Below are 25,714 nucleotides of genomic sequence, written 5' to 3'. Positions count from 1 at the left end.
GAACACATTTTCAGCAGTTATCACCCGTCTGTTAAGTGAGACACACAGGTTTTGTCATGTAATGGATACAGCTGCCTGCTGGGACAAAAGACACACCTGCGCTCAAGTTTCATCTCTGCCATTGAGCTATGGAATATTTGGCAAGCTAGTTTTTCTAATACAGTTTTCTCATCTGTACAATGGGCATTTTACAAAATCTATCAAGTGGGATGTTGCAGGAAAAAATAAGGTAAAACAGATAAAGTACACTGCACAATGCCTTTCACTTAGTAAGCATTAAATAGTAAGTATAATAAATGTGATTCCAAACAGAATGATTTTAAATTGTACTCAAATTCAAGAGGTGCTTATAGCATCAGTAAAGTAGGAGGGCCTAGTGTACCTTTTGAAATAATCTGATGCCTAATATTTTTTGGGGGGGGAAATCATGTTATTTATAGTTCAGAGAGTATAGCTTGACTAGAAATTTTTTTTCAATATCCACTCATTCAAGTATTTACTGAGCTTTTACAATACATTCATCATAAATTACCTAAAATACCAGTAGTTGAGTTGTTCTAATTGGAAAACAAATATTGCTTGAATGTATTGGTAAGATTTTCACTCAAATAGATATAAATGTAAAATATGACCCTATGTTTTATTTCCAATATAAAGGCACAAGAAATTGGAAACCAGATTAAAAGTTGTGTAGGAATTGAAAACAATATCGCTCTCCTTTCTCTTAGATGCATTTATATATAAATACACTTGCTTCTTGGAAAGGTCACTGGATTTATTTTGCAAATATCTGACTCTTGGGCTAAAATTTGTAAATATGTATTTCCATTAAGGATTCCTTTGCAATTTGTTTGGTATATAAACAGTGCATTGGTATTCATTGAGAAGCATTCCATTCAATGCTTCTGAAGGATTTTTTTTTTGGGGGGGGGTGGAGCTTATATACAGTAAAGTACATAAATCTTAAGGGTATAATTCAGTGAATCTTTACTCATACATATGCCCATATAACCACCATCAAGATTATGTCAAAGGCTCCACTGTGTCCTCTTCTAGCTCAACACCACTGAAACGGAATCCTTATTCTGACCTCTATTACAGCAGATTTAGTTGTATCTGTTTTGAACTTCACATAAAGATAATCATATGATATATACTCATACAGTTGCTACCTTATGTTACTAATTCCATTTGTTTGGATTTTACATAGGAGGAACAAGGAGATCTTGAGCTCTTTAAGCAGTTTATCTATATTAATGTGTCAATATGTACTAAGGGAACTCTATCAAATCTCATACCTACTATTGGGTGTAAACAATCTAAAATTCATAGAAAATGACTTCAAAGTAGATTTACAGAAACAAGTTTAACATTTTCACTATTCACATCCACAACATCCTAGAGCCACTACCCTACTGCCATTGGATACTTCTAAAGTTTCACGTTTTTCTGAGACTTTACATCTATCATCTACTCACAAACCTTCTGTGAGGTAGGTTAGCCGGAGTTCACAATCCGTAGTAGCCTGATCAGGTGTTTCTCAAAGTGCAGTATTGGAAACTGAACTTAGAACATCAGCAGCCTGACTCTACTTTTATCAGAACTTAGAAGCAATGCCACATCTGGAATTTAGCTCTTCAGATGCCACTCCACCTTCTGTTTACATACACTGTGTAAACAATAACACTGTTGGAAAAGAATCTGATAGAGCACTGTAGACATTCCATAGTCAAGTGGAAATGCATGGAATCCAGGCTTAAGAGTGAAAACCAAAAAGCCATGCAATTTCTGAAGAGCTCTAAAGCAACTAACCAAAATAACTTTTCTCCCCTTAAAACTTAATTCAGACATTTTAAGACTTACTACTCAGCAAGGACTACACTTACCAATTTCTACACTTCCAAGTAACAGCAAGAAACTGAGCCATACAATCACAGAGAAGTACACAAGGAAAAAGTAAAAAAGCTATGTAATATTGTGATGCATAACAAACTAAAATCCTTTAGAATGCAAAAATGATTTATGCTGAATTATGTCAAATACTTGTGCAATTTTTGAAAGTACAGTTTGCCTAACAACTTCTAATAATAGGTTTATCATCTCCATAACAAAACAAAACCTGAATAACTACAGTAAGGCCTAATTTTCAGTGTATATTTAAAGGAGTTAGCCCTACGAACACAGTAGTCACCAAATGCTCACTGAGAAAGTAATAAGGAATGTGAGTCCTGTTTTCAGAAACCAGTGTGGCTCAAGGTTCTAATACTCAGAATGCAGCTAAGAATAAAAGAAATATTATTACTACCTGTCCTTCTGTAGTCAATCAGAAATTTCTTAACTAATCATTTAATTATCAAATTTAATTTAATGCTATCCAAAACTGGAACATGATGTTACTAGTATATATGATTTTACACTAAAAATATAATCTGTTCATGCAACTATAAGAAATCTTTCTTGAGTTTTTAGAAGTTCAAGTATATTAGCTAACTTCTCTGTAACATACAGACAAATAACTTGAACTTACAGATGAACCTCAAAGACCAATTATAAATAAGATAGATTCATTAGATACCTATAAATTAGGAAAAATATTGTAAAAAATCACTAAGGGATTAGGATGGATAGTATTTCTACATAGTATTTATGTAGAAAATGACAGTTTTTACAAATGCTTTTGTGTTACAGATTCACTTAATTATAATAAAATTTCTCAAGTAGAATATGTTTTAAATATTTTGAATTACAGCCAGACATGGGTAACATTAGAGCACAGCTGTGTAAAACAGAAATAAAGGTTCCCTGTGTTTACTCTTTGCTTTTCTTTGTAAGTTGAAACTTTAGGGCGAATCAAGCAAGGATCATTATTACATTAAAATTCCTTTTAAATTAAAAAAAAAGAAGTTCCATATTTGAATTCTCAGTGCCTACTCAATGGCTCAGCAGGTAAAGTATCTGCCTGCAATGCAGGAGACACAGGAGACAGGGGTTCAATCCCTGGGTGGAGAAGATCCCCTGGAGGAAGAAATGGCACCCCACTCCAGTATTCTTTGAAGAAGGAAATGGCTACCCACTCCACTATTCTCACCTGGAAAATTCCATGGACAGACCATGGGGTTGCAAAGAATTGGACATGACTGAGCGACTAACACACACACCGGTACTGTTGCCTGAAAAACTCTCTTGGACAAAGAAACCTGGTGGGCTACAGGCTATGGGGTTGCAGAGGTGGACACAGCTGAGCATGCACGCATATATTTGAGTTTTACTTGACAGTAGCCCTGAAGAAAGTGGTATCAGTAGAAGTAGTGGTGCTAGTGGTAGTGGTGATAACAGTAACAAAAATAACAAGTGGTACTTTAGAATATTTACTATGTGCCACAAACTGTGCTAAGAGCTTTACAAGAACTGAACTGCTTGCTTCTGAGAAGAGCTCTTTGAAGCAGGTACTATTATACCATTTTTACAGATGACAGTATTGAGGAATAAAGTTTGAGTGGTCCCACAGTCTGTGTAATTCAATCTTTATACTACAAAAGCATCTCAGCATAGTTAAACTAACACATTCCACTTCATTTGTGGCATTCTAAAATGGTCAGTTTTGATTACTATTTTATAGCCAAGATAAGCTTTTTTTGATAGATCAGACAGATACTTTCATTGTTATGCTTCAAAAGCTTCTCAGAACATTTTATCTAAATCAAAATTACGAATTTCTCCATTCCCCTCGAAGTTTTTTCAGCACAGGTGATCCACCTTTCCTCTGATGGTAGACTTCAAACAAAACTCTGGCAAAAATCTCTGCATTATTTTTGTCCAGTACTTACCTATATAGTAACTACTTAATTTTTTTAACCTTATGAAGATTATATCTATGTAGTATTTCCCTTTATTGGAGCAGTTAAAATACTGAAAGCCTAAAATCTATCTATCTATCTACATATATATATCACAAGGAAGGCATATTGAGCAAGGTCCTTGGGCATATAGTTAAATAGGGCACTATCAATGGGGTCCAGAAGCCTACAGATTCAATGGGCATATCTGAAAGAAATCACATAATAATCCATATAAAGGGTTCAGATAATGCATTTTACAGGTAGAACCAAAGTGTTCCAAACAAGTGGCCTCAGAGTTCTATACAGAACCAAACTTACAAAGATTCTAACTTCCTCAGAAAAAGAATCTTGCTTCCCTCTCTATCCCCTGGTTCAGTCTACAGTTTGCGTGTGCATGTAGACACTCAAAACATTTGTGTGTGCTTAACAAATGTTGTTGAGTGACAAACAGAAAATAATGCTTTTCTCTGGCCTCCTATCAATCTGTTCTCTACACTATAGTCAGAGTGATCATTCTGAAATGTAAATTTGATAATGATGTCCTCCCCCTTACCTTCCACACTAAACTCCTTCCATTGTTTTTCCATCATTTTTTCAATAAAGACTAAAATTCTCAACACTGTGTTGGAAGGCCTTACAGGACCTGGCCCTACTGCACTAAGAGTTCCATATTCAAGGGCCTTCCCTTAGTTTCCTGAATGTGCCATGTCAGCTCCTACACCAGGCTGTGACTTAACATTTCTCCTGTGTCTTTACCTGGCTAATTCCTTATCTCTCAGATTTTTGTTTAAGTATCACCCCTCAGGAAAACTTTTTTTGATTAATTCAGTTCATACAATTTTAAGTTCTCATAGTACAACGTACTTGTCCTTCAAAATATATACTATTGTTTAAAGTTTTCATGTATTTACTTTTTTAATTACTGAGCCTCCTCATTGGAATGTGAGGCTTTTACCTTCCTATGAAAGTAGGAACTATTTCTAAGAGTTTACTCACAGTTGTATCACTTAGGCCTATGATTCAGGCATATGCAAAGCACTTAATACTTGTTGGATAAAGAAAAAAATGAATGAATGAGTGAATATGGTTGTCTATCTGGCAACATTCATAAAGTCATAGAAAGCAGAGGCTTCATTAAGTGATATCTATCACACTGTCATGTTCAGTAATATTAAGCAATCAGCCATCACAAGCCACTTGTGTTTCAGGCTATTTAAACAGAAGAAGTGAATAAAATTGATACTCAGTCTAGTATGACATTTTCGTATAAGTGGCTCTAAAATGCATAAAACCTGGACTTGGAAATAATGAAATGTATAAGTTAAGTTCTCATTGATCAGCTTTTTATTCTCATTTTTAACTGGGTGGCCACAGAATTCACTAATTCTTTCAAGCTGCTAGGAAACTATTAGTGATCTTAAGTAGAAACTTATTAAATAATAATGATCCCAGGACACTTAAGATGGGTATGATTCACTGAAAAAGCTATGTATCCCATAAACATCCATCATACACATTAGTTCTGTGTGTGTGTGTGTGTGTGTGTGTGTATTCTCTTGAATAATCACTGGACCTGAAAAAATGATCAAATCTAATAAAATGGAAAGCGTATTCAGCAGTCATGATAAATACAGGGTTTGAGAGTAAGAGGGTTGGTCCCAGGCTCTTCCACTAACCTGATCACGACACATAACCTTTCTGTTTTCTCTTTCCATCACCACATGAATAAATAAATAAAACTTGTCAGGCTATCTGAACAAATGAGTAAGGATAAAAGTGAGCTCATTAAATGAAAATATTCTAGAAATCCATAGGTGCATAAGTTGTTTAAAGGTACTCTAGAAAGAAGAGAATATTCCTTAATTTTCTTTTTAATAATTCTTACTGTATTTAGAATACAAAGGTAACTAAAATATTAGACTTTTTATCAAGTTTAAAAAATTGTAGTTGGGACCAGATATAATTTGAAAATTATTTAATGTTTGTTGTTAATCTTTTTCTCCAAATTTTTTCAAATGATTATGGGTTTGTTTTTAAATCACCATGTTTTTTTTTAATGTGGCAATCAGTGTAAATACTGGCTACAGGCAGGGCTTTGTTTATATTTCATCTGAATACAAATCATCTGTCCCTAGCCATCAATACATGATTGGTGTTGGGAGAGGCATCCATTCTCGATTAATTATTTAATAGTCACTTGACACACATGAAACAGAGAAAATAAGCAAAATGGAGCCAATCTTTCTAGGGAGACTGGCTCTGCCTTTATCACTCCATTTTCCATTTCAGAGATATGCAATTCTGCTTCTCTTCAAAATATTACTTTTGCCATGCTTTCTCCACTCTTAACTGTTCCTGATTATGCACATCCCTGGATTCCTACGTTAAAAATGCACAGAAAAATAAAAATTTTCATTTAAAACACCCTCCCACACAGAACAAGCTGTCATTGTGTCATATTCGTTTCCTAATTTAAGGAAGGAAGTTATATTTCATGTGTTCTTCCTTAAATTGTCTGCTTTGTATTTTAAAGCAGCATTGGGGTATTTAAAGCAATGTGTCCCATAAAATAACGTCCATCTTTTATTCATTTCTATGTATCAGTGCAGAGGTATGCAACTTCAAATTATATTACAGCAAACCATCAAATGTAGCTAACTTATTTATGGCTTATAATCAAGTTAGATTTGGTAGAGAAAAAAGCATATACTGTTTCATTTTTCATAAAACATAACTATAAAACCTGATGTTAAATCCATGGAAATTTACCGATCAAGCTAAAGTGTGGTATAGGCCATGGGATACACAGTCCTCTATAATTATTTAAGCCAAAATACATGAAAACAAAAACCTTCATGGAGGCAGAAAGCAGTACAGTCACACCTTACTTTTTTTTCATAAAACCATGAAGGCTATAGAACTCCTAATGACTAGATTTTTTTCCCCCTGTCTGTTGTTTAAACAATTACAAATTTTATCGAGTCTTCATTTCTCTTAAAGTCAGGTAAGAGAGAACTGCCAAGTCTAGTAAGATTTACAAGGGCTAGTTAGTTCCCCTTAGCAGTGTCAGCAATAAAAAACAACAAAAAAAGTCCAGAAGATATTATACAATAAAATACAGCCATACATAGAGTTTTTGTCTCTAAAGCTTTCAAAATAAGCTTTAATAATTCACCTCTAAAAAACAGCCATAAATGCCATTTATCCATATGTTGTTGATTGTCTTGATTTGACCCAAAAGCTATCTATTTTAAACCCTGACATCTCTCCTGCTCAGCCATGGATACATTCATATTTCTTTTTCATATCGTTCACTTTTTGTTCACAGGCTTTCCTATATCTATACAACAATATTTTTCCTTGGTCATTGTTATGTAGCAACATTGGAAAAATACATTGATGACTGAATTTTATGTATAAAAGGGAGAAAATTAAACTTAGAGGTATGAGGGTTTTTTTTTTTTTAATTCCACAGTTTCAATCCCTAAGAACAACAGCTTGGCCTCCACTACTCAGATAAATATCATTAGCTGAATATCCTTGGAAAATCTCTTGCAATGCTTCATATGCATCCCCTGTTTATTAGCCTGCAGACGCTTCCCAGTCCAACGTCTAAATCTCTCTACTATTTACCTTCCCAAGTCATCTGATTAAGAAATATGCTATTTAATCTCTAACTCTTCTAAACATGAGCTGACCTCTCTCCCACTTCAAGAAACCACAGAAATAATTGATTAAACCAACAAATGTTGGACATAGCCAAAGAAACTACCATTAATTCCAAGAACCCTCCTCCTAATCAAGAAATCTTGCACAAGTCCTGCCCTACTCCACCCCCCTTTCCCCACAGGAGCAGGACTGGCCACTCTACTTGTAAAAGGCACAGCTGTGTCTATGAATCCTGTCTCCCTTGCCCATTACCAACTATGTGGGGATTCTCAACCATGGTCAATTTCTCTTGACTTCATTTTTCACCAAACGTATGCCCAATCTGCATCTTACGGGGGAAATCTGTGTATTACAGACAGTGGTGACAGAGGAAAAGCACATTATATGTTCTGGTGGGCCCCAGTCCAGTGAAGAGAGGAAACGGCTTGGCAAAGAACCCGAGGACTGAAGAAGAGAGGTCATTTTACTTGCCACTTGGAAGGAAGTAGGACTAGTGGAAAGGGCTCCGGGAGGAAACTGAACCTGAAAATGGGGAATGCTCAACCTTTCCCAAGAGGCCACGGGAGGGGCTGTGGGAGGTAAGAGGGCGGAGAGGCCCGAAACAGGTTTTCACCTGGACCCTACGCGACACAAGCTCTCCAGAGAAGGAAGCCCGCATGCACAGGCCCCGGCCTGCCTCGCCCTTCCTCCCCGTACCCTGCCCAGGCCAAGGCCCCAGGGCTCCAGCGTCATCGGGCCTTACCTTGGCTGCAGTCCTTGCCACGGAAGCCAGTTCGCGAGCAGTCGCACACCGCCTGGTCGTCCACTACGGAACACACGCCCCCGTTGAGGCACACCCCGCCCTCGCCCTCCTCGCCCGCTTCGCACGGGCTCCCGCCGCCGCTGTTGGGCGGCTCGTCGTCCAGCTTGACCTCGCCGCTGTCCACGGGCAGGGCCAGAGAGGAGTTGACCCGCACGTCGCGGATCCAGCCTTTGAAGGGCTCTCGCTCCCGCACGGAGGCCAGCGTGAGCTTGAGAGCCGCGGCGCGCAGTTCCGGGGGAAGCCCCCCGACGAAGAGGCCGCTGAACACCGTCATGTCCCGGCGCTTGGACTTGACCTCCACCCACTTGGCCTCCACCTGGTCGATGAAGAGCGTGGTGTTGCGGAACTGCCGGCGGATCCGCACGTTGTGCCACGCGCCGTCGTTGACCGGCGTGTCCGTCAGGAGCGTGGCGGGCTCGGCGCAGAAGATGGAGAAGCTGAGCTGCAGGCGGCCGCCGCGCGTCAGGATGAGCTCCAGGAAGTCGCAGAAGCCCTCGTCGTCGAAGTAGAGCACTAGGCCCCGGGCGCTGCGCGTCTTCAGCTGGAAGCTCATCTCGCTCTCGCAGCAGGCGTTCCACTTGGGGAAGCGCGTCCACTGGCCCTCAGCACCCGGGAACTCCAGCCCGCTGCCCAGCTCCGCCCAGCAGCCCAGGAGCAGCAGCGAGAGGCACAGGAGAAAGCAGCCCCCGCGCTGGAGAAGCGCCGTCCCCATGCTCGGGGCTGGGGTGCGGCGGGGGGGTGCCGGGGCCGACAGGGTCAAAATGATCTTGAACACCGTGATGCAGAAATCGGGGTCCGGAAAGAAGTCGGGTAAGGGGACGGGCAGGAGTGGGAGGAATGTCCCCTCCTTAATCTAGCTCTTTTTTTCTTCTTCTTCTTCCAGCAACCCCTCCCTCTCTCCCTATAGTCCCCTCCCAACTGGAAAACGTAGACCCCAGTAGCACAGGGCAGCCACAGAACTTCCGGACCAAAGGGAGGATACACTTTGGAAGCAACCTTCTGGAAAAAGGTGTCAACAGAAAATCAAGGGAAATCACGCATCCATTTGAGTCCGATGAACTAGTCCAAGGGCATTGGTGGGGTCGACAGAGACTTCACTCTTCAAATACCATTATCTGCCAGGTATCAGCAGTGGTACCAGGCAAAAGGGAAACGGTTAGAGTCAGGTAAAAAGCAAACACTTTCCAGGGAAGTAAGATGCCAGCAAAGAACCAGGATCCTTGAATGCTTGGTAACACCTCAGGTGTTTCTCCTCCAGGTGCAGTGTCCAAACCAGTAAGGCACCACTTATCAACCCGAGTAGCTTCAAAGGCCTGCGTCTTCTGCCATTATCATAGACTTCCAGTACCTCTGTAGCCAAAGCAGAATTCCTTGCACATGGCCTCAGGGCTTTACTTCTCTTTTTCCCTCCCCAACAATAGGGTTCAAACACTGAAGCTGTGAAATAGCCAGAAGCTGTTAGAGGTGGAAAACACACCAGCTCCTCTTCTCTCCTCTCCGTCTCTGCAAGGCCAAGCTAACATGCCAGTGTATCAATTGGTCGTGTGTTGGTGATGCATTTTGGTTTTATTTTGTCTTTTTATAAGGACCCAGAAATCTGCAGAGAATTAAAATAAAAATTAAGTTCTAAAGTCTGAGTATCATATAATCATTATTCAACCCAGAAATCAGGTATATAATTGCTGTTATTAGCAAGTCAGAGTTAACCTTATTGGAAGGAACTTATTTGTCCTGATCTATAAGTAAGAAGAACTAATGTCTCCTAATAGTTAATATCACACTCTTACAATCAGCCAGTACCACACCCTTGTAGTTTATTATAACCATTAATAGGTAACCCTCCCAAATTTTTTCTTTTAAATAGAAATTTGGTTAATGTTAGATTTTAATGTTTCTGAGAAAGTTTAAAATATATGAAAAGAAGAGGGGAGAGAAAGACTTTGTTAGAAACTTCTGCTTATATGTGCACTGGTTATATAGACAATAAAAATACAGCTTATTTAAATCTCAGTTAATAGCTGATTTTACAACAGGCAAAGCATACCAAACTTGACTGGAAGCTGCCAGCATGGATTTGTGTAGCATTCCTACTCTTATTTTTCTCAGAGAGAGAAGAACGCTGATGGTTGTTTGGGATTCTTAAATTTCAAAAGAGTATTTTCTTCCTTTTTATTGAAGGAATCATTCATTATAGGAGAAAATACCTCACTGGAGTCAGATGTCAGTTTTCGGCAGCATTTGTGTCTCAACTGCCATAATATTAACTCCTCTAAAGTCAAGTATTTAATATTTTGCCTAACAGTGCAGTGATCTTAACTCCTCTTCAAGTCCTTTCTGGCTGTCAGCTCTTAGAATTTGTGTGGTTAGAATAGCTACTGTGTCACCTTAGCTGCTATGGCTCGAGGAAGCTCACATTTAAAATCATATCTTTGAATTACTCACTATACTATTAAGTCATCTCTCTTTATTCAACTCTAATCTGACAGGTTCTTGTAATGGTATAGAACTCATATATAGTGAATTGTTTTTCAGTCTTTTTTTTTTTAACCAAAAATTACTCTCATATTTAACCAAGAAAATCACAATGTATCATCTGGTCCGGTTAAGGAAATATATGTATTTCCTTCACCATTTCCATTTCTCACTATCTCCCCCCGCCCAACACATACACACACAACATACACAGGCACAGACACCAGTTTATTGCCTAGACACAGAAACTCACTATCCAATTAACACTTTTTTTCCTACAAGCTGAAACTAGCAGTAATTTATGGCACCGCATTGTGCTGCTGCTCCTCCATGAAGGGAACCAAGAACATTTGTCTTCAATACAGAGCAATCCCTACAGGTGTCATCTGAGAGCCACCAAGCTAGGGGATCCCACTTCAAGTTCCTCCCCAGATGAAATTGATGACCGGTTCTCTCTCTTTCAGCACACACACAACACACTACACACACTGCCCACTAGCAAAGGGAAATTAAAATCTCAGTTGCTTTTTTATTACGGCTGATACATGCCACACCATCAGTAATCACCAGCCATATCTTGTCTACTCCTGCTCCAAACCCAAAGAAAAGTGCTCTTAAAAATCATTCTAAGAAACATATTATTCAGAAGACTTTCATTTTTTAAGTGGACTCAGAAATCTGTGAAATTTTCTGTTATTGTGAAATAAACGTGAAATTTCAAGATCGAGTAAGTGCTTTGAAACCATTTACAAGCTCCTGTGTTAGAAAACCTTTTTTTTTGTTAGTCAGTTGGAATCAATTGTTTTATTAATTGACATTCCATAGATCATAAAACCTTTCTTTACACCGCTCTCTTGCCCTCCTCCAACGATGCATATCTTGACAATTTTTTTTAAGGAATGTAAGAGAGGGAGGAAAACATATATATTCTTACCACAGGGGAGGTCAACTGACTCTTCCAGTTCTTAGAGGAAGCTCATTGTGTGTGAGAGAGTATCTGTATTTATATGGAGAAAAGGATTCTCTCTAGGTGCCGGGAAAACCTGGCGAGTTCACAAATTAGAGGATAAAATAAAAGGATCTGAAAAACAACCTCACTGCAGCCAAAGGAAGAAGCGCTCTAATTCAAAAGCAGACTAACAGCCTCATTAATCTTTTCTTTCATTTCTAGAATCAAATTCATTCCCAAGCCACTGGAAGGATCGATACGGTATGCTCATGGGCTGCAGTTGCATTTATTTTAATATGTTTATGGTAACACACACACGCACAAACATGCACATACCTTTCCATGCATCATTCAATATATCATAATAAAGAACCTGAAATATTTGAGAGGATTTTTAGAAGCGCCTATCATTTCCCCCTGGATATTTCAAAGTCCCTTAATACCAATGCACACCCAAAATTCTCCCTGGCTTTCCCGCCCAGTCTCTAAGCCCCATCTCTAATACCAGTGCAGTTTCTTGGAGCCTGGAGTCGACTGCACAAATTAAGGCTAGGCACAGCATGGGGCTGATGGGGAAGGGAAAGAAAGATGTAGCTCTAGATGTATTTTATTGCTTTGGTTTCTAACTTGCCCGTTTTCTTTTTCTGCTAATAAATCACTGCATTCAGTCTTCAAGTTACTACCCCAGCTCCACCATCTCATCTTCTTGCCATTATTTAAAAAGCTTCATGCAAAACAACCAAGATCTATACTCCTCCACCCTCCCACCACCCATCCTTCCCAGTGCATTTGTGGCAGATCCTGGCTCAATTACAATGGGGAAAGATATCCTTCTCCAGCTAGCCTCGCCCCATCCCCTCCCCCCCAACACAAATTGAGCTTCTTTACCTGCCCGGTTATTCCCCCTTAGCTCGAGCCAGAGCTTGAGGCATGCAACGGTCAAAGCGAATTTCCTGAGGTCTGTGGATAAGGCGACTGCTGCTGCCTTTTGAGAGGCGTCAGGCTTGAGCGTCTATCTCCAGGAGTGCGGGAGGGGAGAACAGGCAAAGGAGGGGAGCAGAAGGAGGAGGAGAGGGAAAGAGCTGGGAAGGAGGAGGCGGTCGTGGAGCCCGAGAAGGCTGGGTTACGTGACGTTGGGTGCTGTCCTTCTGAAAGAGAAGGGCGGAGCTGAGCTCTCCGCAGTACCATGGAGAGCGGCGGGCCGTCCCCAGACTGGGATACTGGTGGGCTCAGCCCCCCGGGCACAGCCCCTCCCGATGGGGATGCTGCGCAGTGAGGTGTGTTTCTGCCTTTGCTTCGTCCTCTTGCCGGGGGAGCCCGATCCTGGGGGCGGGGACCTAACGCGAGTGCTTCTAACTTGTCACCACCCACCCTCCCCCATGAGAGAGAGGGGAGGTGGATATAGAAAAAGAGGAAGAGGAGAGAGCGGGAGAGGGAGACAGAGGAAAAAAAAGAAAGAGAGAAACACGTAGCCTACTGAGCATGCCCAGGCCCCTGCTAGACCCACGGAAAGCTGTGTGGAGATTCCACTTCTCCGGGGTTTAGTCGTGATTGGGCAACGGTATCTGAGAGGGTTGGTTCCAGGGCCAAAAGGAAGGGGCCAAGGAGTCCGTGATTAAGATGAGCTCTCGCTTTACTTGTGCACTTTGATCTCTTGCTTGGAACCCTAGAAAAGCTGCAGCTCTTCGAGGAATGCAGAGACAGGCAAGGTTCACACAGTCGCTGGCATTCCCCCAGATCCACGGTCCCTGCCCCACCCCTTACAGTGGCCCCGGGATGGGTGATCACTTCAGATCTTCACGATCTGCCCAAGCTTTGCCAAAAAGATGCAAAAGGGACCCACCCAGTTAACGTGCCAGTTTAAGAGCCCAGACTCATCTATTGGACAAGGTACTTTGGTGGTAACGTCTCCTCATCCCTTCTCCTCCCCCAGCTTTCTGTGCTCTGCCCTGGCATGGACATCCGGAGCTGAACCAAGTTCTGTTCCTGTTTAACTCTTCGCTCTATCTCCTCCTTCCTTTTGTAGCTGGTAAAACCTGGAGGAAGTGAAACTTGATACAAGGCACTGACCATATCACTGGGCATGCCCAGTAGGCATTGCTGAGTTTGGTGACAAAGGAGTTAAATCTAAAGGAAGCTTGCAAAAATAGGTGGTAGAGAAGTCTGAGGTGTGTGGCTTAATTATAGTTTGAGTCCTATGGACATTTAAATTTCTAACCCTATTATATTCCTAGTCTGGGTTAGTTTTAGAGCATAAAAAGCAGACATTTATTTCAGTACCACAAGCCTAATAGCTTCAGCCTTAAATATTGTTAAGGTAAGACTATTTTCTGCATTTCGGCCCTATATAGCAAAACTGTAAGAAGTAGACAAATTTAGGAGTACTAAAATAATATACATTCCTAATCTGATATCCATTTCCTGCCAAAGAAACCAGAACTCATTCCTTTTGATAAGCCTATTTATACTTTCACTGCTTGTCTAAGAGTCTAAATAACTTGGAGACAGGAATAAATTATATTATTTTTATTGGGTTCAGAAAGGCAGTGTGGTCAAGTAATTAAATGTGTGGGAACTAGAATCAGGTTATCTGGGCTTGAATTTCATCTCTGCCATGTAGCAGCTGTGACCTTAAGTAAAATGCTTAATCTTGCAATGCCTCAGTCACATCATCTGTAAAATGGATATGTTAACAGTTCCCAATTTATCTATTTGTTGTTGTGGAGGTTAAATTAATAAATAGATATAAAATAGTTGAGAACTGTGTTGAATAAATGCTAGCTTCTTTCTATTAGTTCCAAGCCCATTCTGTTCTCTCTGAACCAGTGGAAGTCACTTCTCTGAAATTCAGATTCCTTGAATGTAAAGTATGGGTACTAGTGAGTGCCAATTTATTCCACAGGATTACTTTGGGAATGTAATGAACTAATAACTGCTAACATGATATTTTTAAAGTGAATTATTAAATAATATAACTCTAAGTCTCAGAAAAATACCTTATCTAAGGTTCAGTTCAGTGCAGTTCAATCGCTCAGTCGTGTCAGACTCTTTGCGACCCCATGAATCACAGCACACCAGGCCTCCCTGTCCATCACCATCTCCTGGAGTTCATTCAGACTCACGTCCATTGAGTTAGTGATGCCATGCAACCATCTCATCCTCTGTCGTCCCCTTCTCCTCCTGCCCCCAGTCCCTCCCAGCATCAGAGTCTTTTCCAATAAGTCAACTCGTCTCATGAGGTGGCCAAAGTATTGGAGTTTCAGCTTTAACATCATTCCTTCCAAAGAACACCCAGGGCTGATCTCCTTTAGAATGGACTGGTTGGATCTCCTTGCAGTCTAAGGGACTCTCAAGAGTCTTCTCCAACACCACAGTTCAAAAGCATCAATTCTTCAGCACTCAGCCTTCTTCACAGTCCAACTCTCACATCCATACATGCCCACTGGAAAAACCATAGCCTTGACTAGATGGTTAATCAGTCATAAGTGAATCTGAACCACAAATATACTCTACCTAATTTAGGGTATTTAAAAAAATTGTCAATAGGTTCTAGAACAAATAGCATATAAAATGTGCCTATATATGTCTCTTATAGAGGTAAAGCTTACTACAAAAGTAAGTAGAAGGGACAGCTTATTTATAAGAATTGAATCTAAAAGGGTTCATAATTGAATCGTAAGGGTTCCACGATACCCTTGTAATCTGTGTATGTTCCTCAGTAAATCTGATGATGCTAGCAGATTTCTAGAGGCTCTCTTAAGAGTCCAAGTCCTGTCTTTTACCTGGACTCTTAAAACCCATTGATTGCCATCAGTATGTAAGACCTGATTAATTATTTAGTTTCTTTCATTTTACCTTTGTGAATTTGGATCTTATCTTCAGTTGGTCTACACAGTGTTTCCACTGGATTATAGTTTTCCACAGGCTGTCTTCTGTGATTTTCTAGTTCAAAGAAATTAATATATTAAAAGTCTTATTCTTCATGCATAAGTTTTAAAACAAAAAGTCCTATGTGCCTACCCCTTCAGTTCAGTTCAGTCGCTCAGTCGTGTTCAACTCTTTGCGACCCCATGAATCGCAGCACGCCAGGCCTCCCTGTCCATCACCAACTCCCGGAGTTCATTCAGACTCACATCCATCGAGTCAGTGATGCCATCCAGCCATCTCATCCTCTGCCGTCCCCTTCTCCTCCTGCCCCCAATCCTTCCCAGCATCAGAGTCTTTTCCAATGAGTCACCTCTTCGCATGAGGTGGCCAAAGTACTGGAGTTTCAGCTTTAGCATCATTCCTTCTAAAGAAATCCCAGGGCTGATCTCCTTCAGAATGGACTGGTTGGATCTCCTTGCAGTCCAAGGGACTCTCAAGAGTCGTCTCCAACACCACAGTTCAGAAGCATCAGTTCTTCGGCCCTCAGCTTTCTTCACAGTCCAACTCTCACATTCATACATGACCACTGGAAAAACCATAGCCTTGACTAGATGGACCTTTGTTGGCAAAGTAATGTCTCTGCTTCTCAATACGCTATCTAGGTTGGACATAACTTTTCTTCCAAGGAGTAAGTGTCTTTTAATTTCATGGCTACAGTCATGAAAATATGACTTGCTGGGTTGTTTCTAAATGTAAATCGCTTCAACACTCTGAACACTAGTTTCCTCATCAGTAAAAGATAATGACACTTTATTAGATCTGGTGAAGATAATGCTGATATCTGATGCTAAGTGTCTACTCCATGCCAAACTGCTCTAGTATTTTACTTACATTAACTTAGTTTATCCTTCACAACAACCCTATAGGAAAGAGTCTAGGCCTTCACTCATAATATCAATGAGAAAAGTGAAGCACAGAGAGGTTAACCAAGACAGTCAAGGTCACACCTAGCAATATAAGAGCAAAGAAATATTCAAACTCAAGACTGTGATCTTAAACACCATGCTACTCTGCTGCTGCTGCTGCTAAGTCGCTTCATTCGTGTCCGACTCTGTGCTACCCCATAGACAGAAGCCCACCAGGCTCCCCCATCCCTGGGATTCTCTAGGCAAGAACACTGGAGTGGGCCACCATTTCCTTCTTCAATGAGTGAAAGGGAAAAGTGAAAGTGAAGTCACTCAGTCGTGTCCAACTCTTAGCGACCCCATGGACTGCAGCCTATCAGGCTCTTCCATCCATGGGATTTTCCAGGCAAGAGTACTGGAGTGGTCTACCTCTCATCAAATGATTGAATACGCCTAGCACAGTACTTGGAGAAGGCACTGGCGACCCACTCTAGTACTCTTGCCTGGAAACTTCCATGGATGGAGGAGCCTGGTAGGCTGCAGTCCATGGGATCGCTGAGTTGGACACGACTGAGCGACTTCACTTTGACTTTTCACTTTCGTGCATTGGAGAAGGAAACGGCAACCCACTCCAGTGTTCTTGCCTGGAGAATCCCAGGGACCGGGGAGCCTGGTAGGCTGCCGTCTACGGGGTCGCACAGAGTCGGACATGACTGACGTGACTTAGCAGCAGCAGCAGCAGCACACTACTTGACATAATACAAATGTTAATTAATGTTCATTCCTTTTTTAAGAGTTTCATCAAGAGGAATTCAGAAAACTACACACCCAACTTTGGAATGTATTAGAAATATCTTTCCTTAATGGCAAATACTATATAAAGTATCTTAATGAAAACGGATGAGGTGTTTTTAATGTTATTTCTTTTTTTGTTTGTAGGTAAGATGTAAAATGATTCCTATTGAAATAAATTTGAGGCAATTTAATATTTGTAGGGGCTTCCCCTGTGGTTCAGACAGTAAAAATATCTGCCGTCCAAGCAGGAAACACTGGTTAGATCACTGAATCTGGAAGATCCCTTGAAGAAGGTAATGGCAGGCTACAGTCCATGGGGTCACAAAGAGTCAGACAGTACTAAGTGATTGACACTTTCAACATTTGTCAGAAGAATCTAGTACTTTTTTTTTTTTTTTAGAAAGGTGGAAACTAGGATTAATTCCTCTCCAATCACCTAAGGGAATCTACCAATTTTAGGCTACAGTACTGTGTGAAGGATTTTAACTTCTGCCCCTTTCTACTACTCAGAACAAATGAGATAATTGTGAAATCAAGGTGGTTGTTTATGCTTATGTCTGATTGGGAGAATTCCTAACAACCCAAATATGGAAACATAAATAATATCTCATACAAACTGGTAAACATTTTGCAACAACAAAAATGGAAATGCGTGATCACCATAAACAAATATATTTCCATAAGGTATTAAATATTAATGAGCATTCTAACTTGGAAGCTTGCTCTACACTAAAAATAAATGAAAATAAGCGATAAGATTTTTTTTTTTTGACTGAGAAATGAATATAGAGACACTCTGTGTTTGTTGCCGCAATCATAGCTTGTGCTTTAACATTAGGAGATCAGTGTAAACACCTACTTTCTCAATTAACATTAAGGCAATGTGGAGGTTTTGAGATACCCATGCATTCCAAGACTGATATCAATTTGGAAGAGGGTTTTAGCTTTACAAATATGTGATTGAGAAGAAATGTGTGGTAATAATGAGGGAAAATATGAGTTGATATGTATTAACTGCCTTTCCACTAAAGATGGTAGATAATTTAAAAGAGCAATAAGATTTATCATTTTGAGGGATTTTCTATTTGCTGTGATACAAGTGATCAAAATGAAAGCCATTGTTTCCTACTGAAATAATGGTATTACTAGGGAGAGATTAGATTAAATGATATTCTCAACTAAATTTCAGACTAATAGTGAATTCCTCTACTTAATAACAGTATCACTGTTGCATAATTGGAATGCTATTGTTTAGTTTACAATTTATTTATTTTAATAGTAAATACAACACTATTATTTGGTTTGTGGCTAAATGTCTAGCTGGTTTCCTTTGTATGAATCGACATGGTTTTGTAGTAACAAAAGTTGATGAATAGTTATTGAACATGCCCCTGTGTAAACCTCATTTTCAACAAAACAACTTAGAGGAGTTTTTAAATGCAAAGAAATACAATAAGTCTAGGTCTTTGGACTCAGCTATAGAATGGGAAAAAAATACTAGAAATTTCATATAGAAAAAGCCCTATAATTTCTCATGAAGTTTACTAAGTTACTTTCAAGAGAAATAAGCAAACTCAGCATGTTATATTGTTTTGTACTACTTGAAAAAAAAATCTTTGGCAAAGTAAAACTAGGCTACTTTCATGAATATATAATTTTTCAGTAATTAGAATATAGGCTGGTTTTTAATGGCTACAAATTACTTGAATAATGATAATTATTAATGTGTCAAGCCAAGGTAGAGAAAGCACATGAATAGGTACTTGAGGATAGTACTTTAAGTTCTAACTGATGCACCTGCTAGAGAGGTTTTAATATGGGATCCCTAAGATCCCCTGCAGAAGGAAACAGCAACCCACTCCAGTACTCTTGCCTAAAAAATTCCATGGATGGAGGAGCCTGGTGGGCTACAGTCCACGGGGTCGCAAAGAGTCGGACACGACTGAGACTTCGCTTCTCAGTGCTTTTGAAGGGTAGTGTTCTTAAATCTAAGGCACCACTAACACCTGTTTATGTTCCTTCATGCCTCCCTCCCACCTCTCCTTCCCCCTACAATGATGAAATATCTTTCTGAAGAAGAATAGCAGCTACTAAACTAATTTGTGAGAAATCCCTGTGGGGGTGATTTTATTCCCTGATTAGTCACATATTTGAGCCAGGGATCTAACCCGAGAATCCTGCAAGTCTCCTGTATTGCAGGCAGATTTGATAACACTGAGCTACCAGGGAGCTATTTGATAACAGTGAGCTATCACATCCCTACTCACAGTCAATTTCTCCCATTTCCGATGGGCATATTGAAATAATTTGTAGGTAGCTTTTAAGGCACATCTTGTGTGAATTATTGTTTATTGTTTATCTGTTTCCCATCTTATCACAGACTAATCCCCCTCATTTTTATATGTATATATTTCAATTCAGTTCAGTTCAGTCGCTCAGTCGTGTCCAACTCTTTGCGACCCCATGAATCACAGTACGCCAGGCCTCCCCGTCCATCACCAACTCCCAGAGTTCACTCAAACTCATGTCCATCGAGTCGGTGATGGACTCAATGCCATCCAGCCATCTCATCCTCTGTCGTCCCCTTTACCTCCTGCCCCCAATCCCTCCCAGCATCAGAGTCTTTTCCAATGAGCCAATTCTTTGCATGAGGTGGCCAAAGTACTGGAATTTCAGCTTTAGCATCATTCCTTCCAAAGAAATCCCAGGGCTGATCTCCTTCAGAATGGACTGGTTGGATCTGCTTGCAGTCCATTTTTAAGCCTCATTATTCTTCCAGGGCTCTCTCCTTCTCCTGTAGTGCTTATGTTTACCTTTCATACCCAGTTTTTTCTCCACTGCCTCTGCTTAATACTGTTTTTCATTTAATCATATATCACACATACACTTAATCATATATCACACATACACTAATCATACACACACAGAAAGCTAAGTATATTAAAAATAAAGACAATGGTAAATATTCAGTATACACTATTGGAATTTCACAAATTAGAGATACTAACTTTTTAAACAAAAAAATAACCTTGGGCTTTTGAAGTTACATGTAAAGCCAAATTGACAAGAATTTTATTTTTATAAGAGCTTTTCTCCTGTTGAAGGAAATATAACAGTAAAATGGAAATGAACTAAATCTTAAAATGTTTGCACTTGATCTAGACATCTCACTGAATTAAACTATAGTACAATACTAGACAATTTAATTTTCTGTAGATCAAGGAGAGGAGACAGAAATGTAAGCAAGTTCAGTATGTGACATACATGAGTGAGGTAAACCGAACTGGGGAAACAATGAGGATGGGTTGGCACTGTGGCCAACTACAGATTGCGCATTTTCTAAAAAGGGCATCCACACCCCAGCTCTAGCAGATTGTGGTCAGTTGGGCCCAGTGTTTCCAGATCATATCATTTTTCAGAAGCTGTTGGAAATTTGGAATTTTATATAGAATCTATTGCTTTCTAAAATCATAAATCATTAAAAATAATAATAGCCTCCACAACAACATTGCATAGGACAAAACAGATTTCTTCAATGCTTGGAAATGGCACATGGGCTGCCAATTTGTCACCTTCACATTTATGTTCACACATACACATGCAAACTCACACTTGTGCATTATTTTTGTCTGAGTTCAGTATTTCAAAAGATGTATTTATATGTTCTAAATCTAGCCAAGAATATAGAGTGAATACATAGATAAAATCAAGATTAAAGGTTTATCTACTGGAATCAGGAAGATGATTTTTTAAGCAGCTTGGTATATGGGAAGAAATGCTGCATTCTGAGTAACGTATGTTTCCTAGCTCTAGCTTTGTTATTAACTCTGTTTAGCACACTAGACAAATCCTTTGGCTTCTCTAGTTTAATGGCTGCTTAGATATGGTATGGGTTGAATTCTGTCCCCCAAAAAGATATGTTGAAGTTCTCACCTCTAGTATCTGTGAATGTGACCTTACTTGGAAATAAGTCTTTGTAGATGTACTAAAGTTAGGATGGTGTCATACTGGGGTAGGATGAGCCTTGCTTGGGAAATCCCATGGACATAGAAGCCTGGTGGGCTACAGTCCGTGGGATCAAAAGAGTCTCATATAATTTAGCGACTAAACCACCACCACCAAATCCAAAGACAAGTGTTCTTATATGGAAATAAAAATTTGGAGACAGAGGAAATACAAGGAACATCCATAAGGACAAAGAAATCAGGGTGATACAGCTACAAGCCAAGGAATGCCAAAAATGCCAGCAACACCAGAACCTCTTAGACAGATATGGAACAGATTCTTTCTCAGAGTTTCAAGAAAGGACTAACCCTGCTCACATTTTGGTTTCAGAATTCTAGTCTCCTGAATAGTAAGAAAATAAGTTGTTGCTGTTTTAAATCACCTAGTTTGTGGTCATTTGTTATGATAGCCTTAGGAAACTAATACAGTATATACATGATAGAGAGGCTTGGGAAAATACACATATGGGGAAACTAGTATAAGAAGCAGTCTGCTAGATGACTTTATGTACGTGTTACTTTAATGCATATATGACCTTGAGCAGCAGACATTCATATTCATTCCCCTTCTCTGGCTGTTTTCCTCCCCACTTTCTCCCTCTCACTCTTGTTCTTGCTCTTACTTTTCCCTTCTCTCTTTTTCTCTCTCTTCCTCTCCCTCTTTCTCTGTCCATCTGCCTTTCAAAAAGATATGGCTTACAGCCTCAAATTAACTTGTACCCAAATCCATAGATTGTTTCTGGTTGAATGACACCCAGATCTAAGACTAAAGTCCACATTCTTGTTCATTATATCCTTCTGTTATAACATTTTTCAGAGAAATTTATACAATATACTATAAAATTATTATTGTGGCATTTAATTTTGAAGAAATTGAAAGCAGAAAACAAAATGTCACAACAGAGAAAGCAAGAATACCTCTCTCAAATATATACATCTCAATACATTTTATGTATAATACATAGGTCTTGAATAGGATTAGAAAAAAGGAATATTGTAGTTTTTTAGTGATTTAATATCAGCAGTATTTTAAAATTAAACTTTTTAATATAGTAAGAATAATAAAATACAGAAAACCTAAGTCTAGAGCTTGATGAATTTCAAAGACGTAAACACATCCATATGACTTTCATCAAGATAAACAATAGAATATGACACTTATTTTCCTTTCAGCCATTTCCTATCCCTTCCTCCATAAATTTCTTTATTTTCCAACCTCTCAAACTAATTTTGGGCTTCCGAAGTGGTGATAGCAGTAAAGAATTTGCCTTCCAATGCAGGAGATGCAGGAAACGAGGGTTTGGTTCTTGCGTCGGGAAGATCCCTGTTGTAAGAAATGGCAACCCACTCCAGTATTCTTGCCCGGAAAATTCCTTGGACAGAGGAGTCTGCTAGGCTACAGTCCATAGAGCAGCAAAGACTCAGACACAACTGAGCACACACCTGCAAACTAATTTTGGCTATTTTCCAATGTATATGAACTCTGTAATTCAGTATGTTCTCCTTTACATCAATGTTATGCTTGTGAGATCCATTCATGTGGATGAACACAGTGATAATCTGCTCATTTTTCAATGCTGTATTCAGTTTTATAAATACATTAATATTTATCTATCCAATTGTTGATAAACACTTGGATTACTTTCAGTAACTAGCACAAACAATATGTTATTAACATTATTATACAATTATGCATTGCAAATATATACACAGTTCCATGAGTCCATGTCTAAGTGTTTCATTGCTGGCTCATGAGTTCTCTTTAGCAGTTGCTGAAAAGATTTCCAAAGTTTTAACAATTTGTACTCTGAAAAGCAGCATATGAGAGTTTCTCACTTTCTGGACAACAAATACTTATCAGTCATTTTAATTTTAGATAATTTTGGTTGATTTTAATTTTAGTTGATCTTATTGCTATCTTATTATGGCTTTTTTTTTTATTTTCCATATGACTAATGAAGCTGACCACCTACTCATAAATTTATTGGTCATTACAATATCATCTGGAAAGCTAGCCTATTCAATTACTGTGCCCATTTTTCTACTTGTTTACCTATCTTCAAAATTAATTTAAGATGTTTTAATGCATATGATTTCTTTTACATTTATACATATTAAAATATCTTACCCTTTTGGGGTAAGAATGACTATGTGTCTACTTCATGATTTCTTTTGACAAATGGAAAACTTAAGTGATAATGTTGTCCAATTTTTTAAAATATTTTCCTTTTTGGTTGTTTTGTGTATAGTATTTAATAAAACAATTTTATATCCTAAATCATTATATTACCTTGTGGTAATGTACTTTAAATTTCAATATATATATATTTCATATTTAGATCAATATTACATCACAGTTTAACTTTTTTTCTTGAGAAGAATATCCAGTTAACTCAGAAGTGTATATTGACAAGACCAAAACTTCCTCACTGTTCTGAAGTATCGTTTTTGTCAAAAATAAATCATTAAGTGTTAATACATGTGAGGCTATGTCCCACATTTAGTTTTAATGGTCTCTTTGTTGTCTCAAGTAATGAACCTTTATAAAGAAATGAAATATCTAGTAGCTTTAAATAATTCAACACTATGTGCAGTGCCTATTGCAATTTAACAGAGATATTATTTATTAGATTAAGTAAATTCTTTCCTAATCTCAGTCTACTAATATTGTTGAATTCCATAAAAAGCCATTAATATTTTGACAACCTTTTATACAATCATAAACTTTTTCTCTGTTAATGTGATTAACAACATTGGTTGATTTACAAGTGTTAACCATTTAAATTGCTATTATATCCCCAGTTTGTTCATATTTATGACACTTGTATTAATTTTGCTTGGTAATATTTTATACAGAACTTTTGCACTTAAATTCATAAGGAGAATGGCCTATAATTTGAGAAGAAGGTAGATAATGTTACCTTTATAAAACAAAATAAGAATTTTTTCATTTTTCCCTATTTTGTGGATGGATTTATGTAATGCTGGTATTGTTTTTCTTTAAATGCATGGTAGAATACACACTAATGAGGCCACTTAGCTAAGTCTTTATACTTTTTCATTCATAGAGGATCCTTACAGATGTTCTATTCTTTCCTGGTATTAGTAAATCTTATCCACTTCTCTTTTTATCTTCATATTCATCAAAGGGAGTTATCAATTCTAATCATCTTTCCTAAGAATCAGTATTTCTTTTTGTTTACTCTTTGTTGTGTATTCGTTTTCCATATAATTGAATTTGATTTTAAAATTTATCTTTCACTTAGTTTCTTTGTGTCTAATGCACTCATTTTCTAATTTCTGGCTAAATTCTTGAGATAGATATTTATACCTTAATTGTCATTTTCTTCTTTTTTATTTTTTATTAGTCTTTTTTTAAATTTAACTTTATTTTAATTGGAGGCTGATTACTTTACAATATTGTATTGGTTCTGCCACACATCAACATGAATCCGCCATGGGCATACACATGTTCCCCATCCTGAACCCCCTTCCCACCTCCTTCCCCATACCATCCCTCCAGATCATCCCAGTGCACCAGCCCCAAGGATCCTATATTGAACCTAGACTGGCGATTCATTTCTTATATGATATTATACATGTTTCCAGGCCATTCCCCCAAATCATCCCACCCTCGCCCTCTCCCACAGACTCTAAAAGACTGTTCTATACATCAGTGTCTCTTTTGCTGTCTTGCTTACAGGGTTATCATTACCATCTTTCTAAATTCCATATATATGCATTAGTATCCTGTATTGGTGTTTTTCTTTCTGGCTTACTTCACTCTGTATAATAGGCTCCAGTTTCATCCACCTCATTAGAACTGACTCAAATGTATTCTTTTTAATGGCTGAGTAATACTCCATTGTGTATATGTACCACAGCTTTCTTATCCATTCTTCTGCTGATGGACGTCTAGGTTGCTTCCATGTCCTGGCTATTATAAACAGTGCTGTGATGAACATTGGGGTACACGTGTCTCTTTCAATTCTGGTTTCCTCAGTGTGTATGCCCGGCAGTGGGATTGCTAGGTCATAAGGCAGTTCTATTTCCAGTTTTTTAAGGAATCTCCACACTGTTATCCATAATGGCTGTACTAGTTTGCATTCCCACCAACAATGGAAGAGGGTTCCCTTTTCTCCACACCCTCTCCAGCATTTATTGCTTGTAGACTCTTGGATAACAGCCATTCTGACTGGTGTGAAATGGAACCTCACTGTGGTTTTGATTTGCATTTCTCTGATAATGAGTGATGTTGAGCATCTTTTCATGTGTTTGTTAGCCATCTGTAAGTCTTCTTTGGAGAAATGTCTGTTTAGTTCTTTGGCCCATTTTTTGATTGGGTCCTTTATTTTTCTGGAATTGAGCTGCAGGAGTTGCTTGTATATTTTTGAGATTAGTTGTTTGTCAGT

General features: G+C 38.8%; 1 protein-coding gene across 1 annotated transcript in view; it reads right to left on the bottom strand.

Moving 5' to 3' along the window:
• NRXN1 (neurexin 1) overlaps positions 1-12,797 on the bottom strand; it is a 1,230,870-nt gene extending 1,218,073 nt beyond the window's left edge. Inside the window, exons 1-2 of the mRNA XM_070379598.1 lie at positions 12,620-12,797; positions 8,251-9,907 (exon numbers count right to left, since the gene is read on the bottom strand). Of these exons, the coding sequence (XP_070235699.1) occupies positions 8,251-9,022 (772 nt within the window). The 5' untranslated portion in view covers positions 9,023-9,907; positions 12,620-12,797. The remainder of the gene's footprint in view (positions 1-8,250; positions 9,908-12,619) is intronic.
• Positions 12,798-25,714: the final 12,917 nt, after the last annotated feature.

This window comes from Bos mutus, chromosome 11, assembly GCF_027580195.1.
Source record: "Bos mutus isolate GX-2022 chromosome 11, NWIPB_WYAK_1.1, whole genome shotgun sequence".
In the NCBI taxonomy this organism is placed as follows: domain Eukaryota; kingdom Metazoa; phylum Chordata; class Mammalia; order Artiodactyla; family Bovidae; genus Bos; species Bos mutus.
This window is presented reverse-complemented; position numbering and strand designations above follow the sequence as displayed.